At 36.3% G+C, this 13,143-nt stretch overlaps 2 protein-coding genes across 2 annotated transcripts in view; one reads left to right on the forward strand and one right to left on the reverse strand.

Annotated features, from left to right (window-relative positions):
• The first annotated feature begins 3,740 nt into the window (after positions 1-3,740).
• On the forward strand, positions 3,741-7,607 carry LOC105622542. Its single transcript, XM_012203958.1, has one exon. The coding sequence runs from the start codon at positions 3,741-3,743 to the stop codon at positions 7,605-7,607; it is 3,867 nt and encodes a 1,288-aa protein (XP_012059348.1).
• Positions 7,608-8,592: 985 nt separating this feature from the next.
• Positions 8,593-13,143, reverse strand: part of LOC105622544 (intersectin-1) — an 18,687-nt gene continuing 14,136 nt past the window's right edge. The window contains exons 25-35 of the mRNA XM_012203959.1: positions 12,475-12,599; positions 12,060-12,166; positions 11,892-11,964; positions 11,592-11,798; positions 11,432-11,515; positions 11,148-11,303; positions 10,938-11,075; positions 10,600-10,834; positions 10,264-10,338; positions 8,861-9,034; positions 8,593-8,738 (exon numbers count right to left, since the gene is read on the reverse strand). Of these exons, the coding sequence (XP_012059349.1) occupies positions 8,593-8,738; positions 8,861-9,034; positions 10,264-10,338; positions 10,600-10,834; positions 10,938-11,075; positions 11,148-11,303; positions 11,432-11,515; positions 11,592-11,798; positions 11,892-11,964; positions 12,060-12,166; positions 12,475-12,599 (1,520 nt within the window). The remainder of the gene's footprint in view (positions 8,739-8,860; positions 9,035-10,263; positions 10,339-10,599; positions 10,835-10,937; positions 11,076-11,147; positions 11,304-11,431; positions 11,516-11,591; positions 11,799-11,891; positions 11,965-12,059; positions 12,167-12,474; positions 12,600-13,143) is intronic.

Consider the following 13,143-nt stretch of genomic DNA (forward strand, 5'->3'; position numbering starts at 1 on the left):
GGATTCAACAAATCAGATTTGAGCGCAAGCTCGTATCATTGTCACGTACATTCAGCAAATTGCTATGTGACGTGACGAAGTTTGAAAAAGATATCTCTGAATTTAATCTCTTCATAATATCGCGTTGTATTTTTTTTAAGCTATCGATATCATGAAAAAGAATTAGACATATCGAGCAAAAATCGACTTCAGTCTGCATTTGATGCGTCTGGATGTTATTTTCTCCGTTACGACTCGAGTCTTCGTGAAGTGGAATTCTCATGAATTTTTTAACTTTAGATATCATTATGGTTGATTATAGATTGATGACATTTCGTTGTTTTTCAGGAAAGATAAATGAATCATTCCCCCGACAGTTTCATAAAATTTTAGAAGATCGTTTGTGATGCCTGGTTGTGGTGCAAGGTCGAAGAAACTGGTACGCCGGCCGCTGCGAGGCACTCTGCTCGATGTGGGTCGTCGTCTAACTGTTCTACGTACCGTTTCTCCGCCCCTGACTCTGTATATCCTTCGACAGCAGCAGCAACAGCGAACGGACACCTACACGATGATATCCGTGTACCCCACGCTATACATTACATCGTACGGTAATATTAGCGGCAATACGATAGCACGCCCTTCTTATGCCTTCTTCATCAGAGAGAATCTCCCTCATCGTTATTGAAAATTTTTAGAAATTAATTGTCAATAATACACGCGAAATTTTTTATTACAGCTCTATAGGCTGAATATTTTGTTAAATTCAAATGCAAATATTCTCCCTATAGGCGCATAATATTATTTAATATTTTAATTTAAGCATATTCTTAGAATATTAAATGTACATTTAGTATTCTAAGAATGTGTTGGAGAATGTGAATGGATATTTGCATTTGAATTTAATAAAATATTTTTATATTGTACTTTAAATAAAATATTTTTCTCTTGAGTCGTTCATATCTGGATTAATTTTCGTCACTTGTACGGATACAGAAAAATTATTAAGTAATTATTCTTACGTATACTTTAACCTCTTTAGAAAATATTTGTAAGATTTTGTAAAAAAAAAAGAAAGGATAGAGACCATTATTTAATCAAATTCTCTTAGCAAATTCTCTTGCTTAATTATTATTTCAAAGAAAAGAAATGAGTAAAACACGAATGACCCGATCGTAACTTAATATTAAGAGTTCACCATTGTATATGATTTAATAAATAATTTTTAACGTTATAAAGATAAAGCTTTGTAAAAACATTTGATGGAAAGTATATTGAAGAGCGTTCGTTCGTGTTATCTTCCGCCTTTTACGCATTTTTTAAATAAATGCAGATTTCCGTTATTTCCTTTTATCTTATTGAATATCACGCCGGGTTTTAGCTATCGCCTCTCTGTAATCATGCGCTTCCTCATTTCTTCTTTACCTTGCGAATGGTGTTCTCCTACTCTTTGGGTCATTTGGAGCGAGATCTTCCTCCACCGCGTGTCCTCTTGCCATCTCTTCGTCTTCTTGCTACCGTCCTGACGACAAGACTGTTCAGTTGTTATACGACCTTCATCCAGGGTTACGTTCTTTTTCGTGGCTCTGATTTATCGTTTTTTTATCCACATTGATTGCATCCAGGAAGAAGCGATTTTTCATAAAATCACATACTTACGCACAAACTTACGCGATTGCTACGTTTAATTAAACATCAGATGTTACATCGAAAATCGTGTGTGGATAAATTAGTGAACAATCACAAAAGCAAGAATTGCGAGAAGCTGAAAGGTGGCCTCGACCCGTCCGTGACCTTATACTGTTCTTCCACGTAATCGAGGTATAATAACTCCTCTTTTGTGAAAAATTATTTGTTATATACAATTAATTTTAAAAGTTTCATACAATTAATAGTAAATTTCGTTTTTCGATGCAATATTTGTGCGATAGATTCATCAAGTGATTAAATCTAACAATAAAACTAATAGGGACCTGTAGAATCTTTCATTTGTACGTTAATGAATAATTTTTAATTCTATTTGAATTAAAGTTAAAATATTTAATAGATATTGTAACACAAGTTAAAAAAATCATTTAAAAAAAAGATATTAATTTGATAGCCTTGAAATTTATTTACATGCCTCATGAATAAGCCACACTAAATCGAAAACGAAATGATCATGTGCGAAAAACATGATTGTGATTCTAGAGGTTCGCGTGCGAAACTGAAATTACAATTCGAGGACAAAACCCCGAAACAAAGTGGGTCATACTGACCAACATCATCTGGCGCGTCCTATTCACCATGTCAGAAAATACCGAGACACCGGGTCACGACCATGAACGTGTTACAATCCGTGTTATGAATAGTGAACGGCATTAGATGATTTTAACGGGCGAATACATGTCACTATGCAACGTTATTCGACCTGGATATTAAGAATGAATTATACATTTTTCAAACTAATGAAAAAAATTACAGATTGTTCTAGATCGCATTTATAATAAAAGTAATTTGAATAAAAAATTATTTCAATTACAATAAGAAGTAATATTTTTTGCTTTAATGGAAACGTATTATAAAATAATGACAAAAATCTCAATTTTTTGTACGAGTATATTTTAAATAGTTTAAATATTTAAGATGATTAATATAAAGTTTCATTACAATGCAGAGATTAGTTATTCTGTAAATAAATAATATTTATTTATTTGTTTATTTACAAAACAATCTCTGTATCGTAATAAAACTTGCATAAAATATTTTGAATACTTAAAATACTTATACAAAAAAAATTGAGATTTTTATTTTTAAAATTTTACATATTATAGTAATAAAAAATAACAAAATAAATAAATCATAAAAATGCATTGTTGAATAAAAATAGAATGTTATAAACATAGAATGTTATGTTTTGTATGTATATAGTTTATTTAAAATATAAATAAAGCATAAAGTATTAAGCTATTTATGTAAAAATTGGTGTAATACATTCTTAAAACTATATGCTAATAAAATGATAGATTATCAGATCCGTAAAAATTAGAAGGAAAACACAACAGATTCGTACGGAAAACGTGTAGAAAGAGAAAAGAAAAAGACGGTTCGATGCCGGAAGACAAGGAGAAAAGTTACTAAAACCCGTTATACATTGAACGGAATTCCACTTGACGTAATAGTCTACTGTCTTATACAAATTTATCGGAACGTCTATGTTGACATGCGAATTTGCATTTATCCCGTATATAAATCCTTACCAAATTCGCGCATGAATTTACCGTCTATTTATCTTACTCGCAATCGATCAAATGGAACTTGTTTTAGAATAATGGCCTTATATTTATAATTAAAGTCTCATTTGGCATTACTATATTACACCGTAAGACACATAACGCGCAGTACAGTAATATTTCCGGAATCATTCACAGCTTATTATATATCTAACAAACTAAGCTATGACTACACTGTAGTACACATGTTCCATAGATAAACGTGTGTAAGTGGGACATAAATTTAATGTTTAATCATACTGGATGTAGGTCGTATGTTTTTTTTTTAATGCATTTCTTTTTACTGATGTGAAATGCAAAACCCGCATTTGAAATTGAGATAAGAATTACCGTCGCTTAAATATTAGTATGACGCGAAAAGCTGGCGTGAGAAAATAAGAATAAATTAATGAAAAGGAAAGCTTACAGATTAAATACTATTGCACAGATATTGTGAACTATTTATCATCGGATTAATCATAAGCACGATTGTCTAGGCATCATATGTGAGAGATGCGGAGACGCCTGTGGATGCTCCTCGTCCTTCTGGTATGTGTGTCAGGTGAATACCTGATGGGCGGCCACTTGGATAACAATGCGGGATCAACGACACGGTCCGGTAAAATCGACAGCTCTTCCGTGTTGGGACGTAAAACACGTCTGGACGACCTTGACCTGGATCTCGTTGCGGCAGAGAGCACCGTTGCTGTTGGCACTGAGATTTCAACCGGCGTCGACGGTGTTCCACGTTACCATATCCCGCCTTTCGCCTTCAATGGTGGCAAACCGTTCTCTCTGGAAAAAGATCCGATAACCGGTAAAATCGATTTCGAGAAGGCACCGCCTGTCAAAGCTCTTAACTACACTCGTCGTTATCGCGAGCGAGAAGACAAAGAGAGCAAAGATGGAGATGATAACAGGAGTGCTGAGGGGAATGTGTACGCAAAACAGGAAAAGATAAGGAACAAAGATAGGAACGGCCCGAATGAGATCACGCCTAACTTTCACGATTTTCTCAATTTACCCGTTCATTATTCTTCGGACAAATATGGAAATGATAAGTATCCGTTGATCTCGAACTCGTACGCGAATACGAAGGTACAGAGTGGCACCAACAGTTACAGCACATACAATCATAGACATTCGGAGAGCGATCTATATGTACATCCTGTCAAAAGCTATCCAGCGACAAAAACGAGCACATACAGAACTACGACTGTCAACGATCTTAAAACGAAAGAGACGAGCACTACGAGTCCTTCAACGACTTTCGCATCACCGACAAACTCTGCGCTTTCTACCTCAACCAAAGCACCCGTTGTAACTACGTGGAAACCGTTCAATACTGCGATCACATTTCACCCAATCGACCGTTTTGAAGCGGAAAATGAGAAGAATCTTTTACCAATAGAAAAGCTGCATGCTTCTACTCACACGGGATCTCGAAATTCAAGCGATATTTCGACAAAATCTCCAAGTGAAGGGACAACGGATAAGACGCCGGTCACTAGTCGTTACAAGGATCAATCGAATCTTGACAATTTGGTAGTAGCCCACGAAACGAAACCGCAAAATGAAGAACATAAAGAGTCGTATGATATTTATGAGTCAAACGGTGAAAGTGCTGACAACAATGAAGACAACTATTCCTATTTATGGTTAGATTTATTAAAGGAAGATGACACGTCGACACCATCTACGACTACTTCCAGTACAACGACGCCGATGACAACTGTAAGCACGACATCGATGGTTCCCAAGTCATCAGCAGAAATCACGACGTCGACTACGGTTGCGCCTTTGCGTTCCGTATCTTCGACGCTATCCACGATCCAAAAAGACGTACCTGCGAACAAACCATTGCAATTCCCAATAGTATCGCACCATCCGATTAGCTCATCGTCGCCCTTCAACAGATACAGACCAAATCCGATAATCAAATTTAATGATGAACCAAACAGAATGGGAGCGCCAGTGATAGAAAGCACAAGTAACATCGTGATACCTCCGGATCAAAATACGGTGTCCTTTGTTCTGGGAAATCGCCAGAACGTCGATGGTGGTTATTATTCGGTCGGAACAGCCATTGGAGAAAATCTTTACGGTGGCTCGTCCGAAACCAATATATTCTGGCCACTTCGTAATGATCCACACAATCCCTCAAAGGAAGTCAAACACGAGCACTTGCCTATTTCCGTTACCGAATTGAATCCTGAACGCGTTACGCAGAAGTGGTCCAGTCCTAGTCCTTTGAAAAGCAGCAATGAAATTAGTCCGACAAGACCTCAAAGTCCTCTTCTTGCTGTCACGGTAATTCAAGATACGAAGAACACAAGCAAGGATTCCGGCTACGTAATTTTCCCGGAAGAAGAACAAACGAAGAACAAAAATACATTGAAGGAGGAGCATACTGTGATCATAAATGAAGCGGATGGCAGCGTTCACGAGTTACCGCCTAAAATAACATTGACAACGTCGACATCAATGAACAAAACGAAGTTCAATCCTCCCGCGAACGTCATCGAAAATATGCCACAGCTCGCTGAGGATCTGATGCCACCCGCAGAGAGCACTAAACCGCCGTCAAATTATTATTATTACCAGTTTGAGCCGCCGAGACCGAATCAGGTGAGGCCACAGAGATTACCCTTGCCGCCGCGTATCAAGCCGCATCTGGGTCCAGTACCTCCAATGGATATGGGAATAAGGAAACGTCCATATCCGGCGGATACAAAGCTGCCTAACATTTTACCCCAGTTCCGACCTAATGCGAAAGCGTCGCATGGTCATCGTAGTCCGGATGTAATAGGAACGATGGCGGCCGGACAAAATGTACCCACGAGGATCAGACAACCGTTGCCGGTTCATCCGTCACGAAGACCTCTGCCGCTACCACCACTCTCGCATCTTCAGCGTTTGAATCCGCCACCGCCACCGATTCACGCGGTCAAACTAGCCTTCACGCCGAAAGTGGACGGTGCCATCCTATCTCACGAGATGGACCCGACGATACGAAGACTCCGTCTCCCGATTCTGCCTGGGATACCTAATTCCATATCGCGCCTGGAGGAGAACGCGTCGTCGAATAGATTGCTTCCTCATGGTGATGATGGCGAGGGCGGTGAAAGCAGAAATGAGGATCGGAGTAAGAGCGAAATTGCGGACGAACGCGAAAGTGAGCGTCCGGAAAAATATCCGGAAGAACCGCCAATGACTCCGCCTAGACCGCCGTTATTTCCAAAACGTAGAACGGCGGATCCACCACGCGTCACAACCCTGCAGATGATACAGCATCATGGTGAATTTGGCGACGAAGGTGATGAGGTTCAACTGACGCAACCCGTGGAACCTGTGCTCGCGCACGAAGCGGAACGCAGAAAATCGGACAATCACGATCCGTCAGAAATACCAGAACAACCCGTGTACGTGGTGTACCCAGTCAACACCGCGGTCAACATACACTCGGACGATTCCAATGAGAAAGACGGCAGCGTCGTCGTGGGTACGCGAGGCCCTCAGCGACCGTTACCACCTGATACTCTTCTGCAAAACGAACAGGATGATACGCATACCGTTTACAGTGGTAGACCAGTTGCTTTAGACTTCCCTTATCCGCTAGAACGGCCCGATCCATCGTCCGTCTTTCCCGTCGGCATGAAGGAGACACCCGTCCTGATACCCAGCGAACATCGACAGCAGGCTTCCGCCGCGATCGCGAACGAGCGAGAGAACGAGAAAAACGATGCGGTGAATGTGATTCCATATTTACAGGACTTCTCACCGTATCGAAAGAAGAACGATGCGGCGATCTCTGTAACATTACATCGTATACCATCGATCGCGACATCATCGAGCTTGATATCAACCACATCGACGTCGACCTCGACGCCGATCGCTTATGTTTACACACCGACGTACGCGCCACATCCGGCACATCTTAACAAAGGATTCGATGTCGATGATGATGCTGCCGCAAGCATCGACGCGAAGCAAACAGAGCTACTGCCTTCGCAGCAGCCGTCCAGCTCTTCCAGCTCAGCACCGGCACCGCAAAACTTCATGGCTCCTTTCGTGGCTAGTATGAGCGCCGAAACGCCCAGCAAGAATGGTTGGAGTGTCGTCGAACCACCCGCAGGAGTGGAGAAGAAATCGGATAGTGATAGCGCCGAGGAAAAACTTGCCGACTCAGAGAACGATACGCAGACCGAGAGGAATGAGTTCGATGCTGATAATTTTAAGCCGCAGCTCTTCGGTGGTTTTAAGCCGCTCTACGAGTTTCCCACGGAGGATGTGGAGCGTCACGACGTCGCCGATATGGACACCGAGACAAACATGCCCAGGCACTCCAAAAAAATGTTGCCTGTACCTGATAGAGGATAATTTTTAAAGAATATCGGCCACTTCATTTCTTTTCTCTTGAGTTTTGCTCTCGGACATTTCGTTCGCACTCATTATTACTCTTCTCGCGTATATGTAAACGAAAACGTTGGCGAAAGCAAAAACGAAAGGGAAACGTATGCGCGTAGTAAAGAGAATGAAGAGCGAATGTCTCTGCGCGCTGCTCGATGAAAAGATTCTTCGCGATAGAATTAACTCGAACAGTAGAAGACTGTATTTTATTTTTATTTCGCTTAATATATAAGAACGTCGCGATATAAAATGATATATGATTTATGCAATGACTAGCATTTGTTAAGCTATGCTTAGCATTATCATCAGCTAAGTATTGAAATAGAAAATATTGATGCACGTATCACTAAGTATATAAACGTATCGAAAGTATTAAAACGTTGAATAAAAATATTAATATAAGTTTTTTATGGACAATACTTTTTGTAATATTTATATTTATTGAGTATTCCCAATTATATACATAAAAAATCCAAAAATTAAACCTTACACTTTCTCACGTCATTTCTTGCTTAGGTTTGTTCGCGTCGTATGCTCCAACATGTTATAATATGCTCCTATCATAGCTCTTACTCATTCCAACGCGCTTGATAGAATGAGTAGGAGCGGTGATAGGAGCATATTGGAGCTTGCGACGCGAACAAACCTATTGTTACATCGCAAAATTTTATGTTTAAAAAAGTCAGTTATATATATTATTTACATATATATACATATAATGTATTCAGTATATTTTTATATAAAGACATTTTTTTCTTATACAAATGTGTATAAAAATTAAATAGTCTAAAATTATTCTGAATTTTTAGAAAGGAGAAGAGATAGGAAAAATTAATTTTTGGTATTTTTTTCTCTCTTGCAATCTTTTTTTCTATTACGTACTTATCATACAAGTCTTATATAAATTTTTATATAAATGCATACTTTTAGATTAAAAGCTTTCGTAACATACATTTTATCCAAACAGTCGGAGATCAAGCTTGAGAACGACTTCACCACTTTCGACTTCATGTAGCTTAATCCTCTTTTGAATTGGTCCGCAAGAATTTTTGCTGTCTCTTATTATGTCAGCCACTCTGATTTCAGCGCGGCCAAGAAACTCTACAGTAACATACAAAGTTGCGAACATAAGAAAAATTATGAAGTTTACCGATTTAGAAAATTAATTATTAATTTCTCATATATTTGTGTGAAATTATTTAATTTCCATACTAAAGACTTACCATCAGGACTGTAGTATCCTTTATCGAATACGGTGATGCAAAGGGTATCCTCGAACAAATCTTTGACTTGGAATTGCATCGACGCATCCCACAAAGGACAATCACTTCCGGATACAACACTCGTTCTTTCTTCTTGAGAACCCATAGATACTTTGCAGAATGCATTACACTTTCCTAGAAAAAAAAAAAAACCACTTATATATGCATGTGACCAGTCTGTCACTGTAAACAGCAAATTCTAATATACAAATATATACAGAGAATCATTTTAATTCTTCCAATCGATTTTTTCTAAATTTAAAAATGCTTTAGACAAAATCTCAAAATCAAATAAGGTCATCATTTTTTCCCCCTAGTAATTAAACAATTTTTGTCTGAAATTTTTGTCTGACATTTTCATCTTAAACTTAAAGATTTTGAAAAAATCGGCTGGACAAACTAAAATGATCCATCTTATATATATATATATATTTTTTTTTTCTTTTCCCTTCAAGCGTTAATTAATTTTGCCTTTATATAGTAATTGTGCATAGTCCTCAAGTGTCATGCCACATATAGTATACTTACCTTTATTTATGGATTTTTCAACTAAACTTAAAAACTTAATCTTTCTTCTTAGAAAGATATAAATTGAGATATTTTAATAATTGTTTTTCATAATTTTAAAATACCTAACTTTTTATCATGCATTCTTTTACAGTTTTATTCGCCAAAAATATTTAATTTTAAGTATATTATGTATATAAAGAACTACTACTTTTTGATTTGCACTAATGCACTAATTTGCACTAAAACTAATAAAAATGTGCAGAAATATATGGATAACAAGTATATATTTAGAGTACGAAAAATAATCAAAAAAAGAAAAGAAATATGTAATAGGAACGTGTAAAGACTATCAGAATTAACAAGCGCAATAAAAATTGATCTACAAGTCTTTTCATATGAAATATAAGTTATTTAAAGTTATTTTAAAATCAGGACTTCAATACTTTACCTTTCATGCCAATAGCGAGGTCTTCAGCCTCCATAACTACTAACATCAGCCTACCTTGTGGAAGTCTTCTGCGAACTGGCAGATTTCTATTAGTAGTAAAGCGTTACATGCAACGGTAACCTTAGCATTGATACACAAAATATTAGGTATAGGAAAAAGTTCGTGGCGTTTTTCCCATTAGATGGCATTAAAAAAACGCCACTTTTTCCCACACCTAATATGTTCTAGTTTGATCTTTCACTAATGTTTTCTTTTTCGAATAAACACATGCATATACATTTTTATCACAGCCATTAAAATTGCAAAAGCATTAAGCACAGAAAAGCATTAAAAAAACACATTAAGCTTTATTCAGAAAGACACAAGAAGCAATAACAAGCAACCTACAACATTCTCAGATTCTTACCGGACGGAGCTTTCAAGTTAAAACCTTCGAGTACAGTGACAAGAATTCTGCCGCACGCTCCAAATTGTGCCTGTTCTGCTCCCACATAAATCATGAGTTATTACTAAATATAGAATTTTTTAAATGGCACAATTATCTATGTAAACGACCAACGCAACATGATGTTTACTAACATATAAATATATGCTTTCAAATCACGAAAAGCAATTTCCAGAAATATGAATAGTTCAACACAATGTTCAACAAAATTCAGTGCTAAATTAACTCATCACAATTATTGCAATATATATAATAGATTTGCAATAATTGTGATAGTTAATTATAGGTAACACTCACTTGATCGTTGTCTTTGCAGGCAATTCTTCTCATTCTCCAGAAATCTTCTACGTGCTTCTACAATTCGTTTCAACCACAGTGAACATTCATTGGCAGACGGTGCTAATAATATTATCGATTTTTTTTGATCTTTCAGTCTTAGAGTTTTTGATGAATTGTCCGCTATGTCACTTCCGTTCAGACTATTGTTTCCGTCACTTTCTCCGAACAAAGACAATTCATTGAGAAATATCGGCTACAAAAGAAAAATCAACTCGATAACGACATTGTAATTACGCGAAAAACTTAGACTTAAATTATTATTTTACAATTATTCTTTTACATGATTAAATATTTACCTTTCTGTACATCTTAAATTTCTGATGTTCATTACGTTCGAATGAAAATTGCTGGCAGTTCAAGGAGAATTTTATTGATTGGACGAATAGTAGGAAGTCATTCGTAAGAAAACCGACGAGTTCTTTACCACTTTTTGACTGTAATAAAATTGCAACAATAAAATCATGCGATACAAAGATTTTTAACATTCCTAAAGTGGTATTTGTTACCTTATGAAGTATACCGAAATGTAATAGTTTTCGTGGTCCTAAGGAATTCGTCAACGAGTTAAAAATAAGCTGTTCTTCAAGTCCGTCACATATAATGTGTGATTGTAGCCATTCCAGTCTGTCACTATTTTCTTTTTCCCTAACGCCTTCATTTACCTACGTGACGTATAATATTAGATAACATAAGTCTGTCAATTTTCTTTTCTCCTGTGTGTGTTGAGATATATACAATTATATATGAGATATTACAATATATGTTAATTACTTTATACTGTTATTTTTACCTGAGTACAAAACTCCTCAGATTTGGCTAATGCTTCCTGCAGATATTGCCTATCAGGATGATCTATCGGCGTATAGTCTAAAATCTACAATTACCGTGTTACATACATTACGGTATATGACGTGAACGAACGACAATTATTTATAAATAGAAGTGGATACTTTGTTAATGATGAGCGGATATTTTGTTATCCTTTGCATCGGTTTAATTAAAAATGAGCTTAGCGGCATCCCCTTCGTTCGTGGATCTTGTTGACATGCCTGTGCGACTCGAACGAATTCTGGCGAAGTCTCCGTTAAACGCTGTAGATACGTCGCAGCAGATATTTGGCAGCTGCAAAATCTTATGTAAGCTGACATCCTAGGTATCTGTGCGAAATAAATTACGAATAATCGTAAACAGATCAACAGATTTCAATAACAAAGACTGCTTCTATACTGCGTATTTAAGATTACACTTACATTTTCACACAATATATCGCCAATCATTCGAACTATTCCGTTATAGCTGTTATCTCTTCGTATCCTTAGAGTCCTACAAGAAATTCATTCATGTTTCCTTTAATAATTTTAGCATCAACAGAAGATATACTCTATCATAATACATCAATGAGTTCTGAAACTCTTTACCTCAAGAAATTATCATTACATGCAATAATATCTCTCCAATTGATAAATATCTTCTCTATCTCGTCAACACTTAGGACTAAACTTTCAATTAACGGTTTTTCAAATACCTAAAAAATGTACAATGTGCATATATAATTATGTATGCCACAGCGTTCTGAGATTTCTTAAATTTCCCTTCATCTTCATCTTTCGATCAATTTGAAGTCTACATGTTTTCTTTAATCATCTTTTATTTCTTGAATAAAGAAATAACTTTTCAACAATCACAATACTTCTTAGAGATAAAATCTACTTTAAATCAATGCGATTATATAATAAAGAATCTGTAGATGAAAGGAAAGAGAATATATCATAAGTCTTAATATCCTAATACACGAATAAATAAGAAATTTAAAAAAGAAAATGAGAAGTCTACCTCATGTACTAATCTCATATCTTCTATGTAAGCTTGTTCAGTCACGATTAGCTCTTTGATATGTTCCTGGCGTTTTCTCTCCATAGGATTGTGATACATCACTATATCGACCATCAATTCATTTGCTACGCATAAAATATATACACAAAATGTTTCTTCTACGTAAAATCATGAAATATTTTTTTTAACTTGTATTGTTCTGTGGATTAAATTTTTGCTCTAAAACGGTAAATAGCGGTTATTTTTAAATAACGAAAGTATTGGGTTCAGAACGATAACCGCTCACTGAGCACTCAGTAAGCTCTTTCATCTGATTGGTCTATATTTTAGAACCTAACGGAATATGCTAATCAGATGAAAGACAATGTCTTGATTGAAATATTTCCTATCATATTGGTTGTACATTGCGAGAGAAAATGTATGTTGAAATAATATTTCGATAAGCCGAGAATGATAATTTTAATAATAATTTTACAACAGACAGATATTTTATTTCGATCAGCGGTGAGATGCGTATCCGTTTATGCACATATGGATATGTTTACATATGTATAAGAACATCGGCGTACATATGTGTGTGGAAACACAACATAATATTTCTATATATATATATTGTGTATATATATGTGTATATATATATATATATATATATATATATATATATAGTGT

This window comes from Atta cephalotes (assembly GCF_000143395.1).
Source record: "Atta cephalotes unplaced genomic scaffold scaffold00046, whole genome shotgun sequence".
NCBI classification, from domain to species: Eukaryota; Metazoa; Arthropoda; class Insecta; order Hymenoptera; family Formicidae; genus Atta; species Atta cephalotes.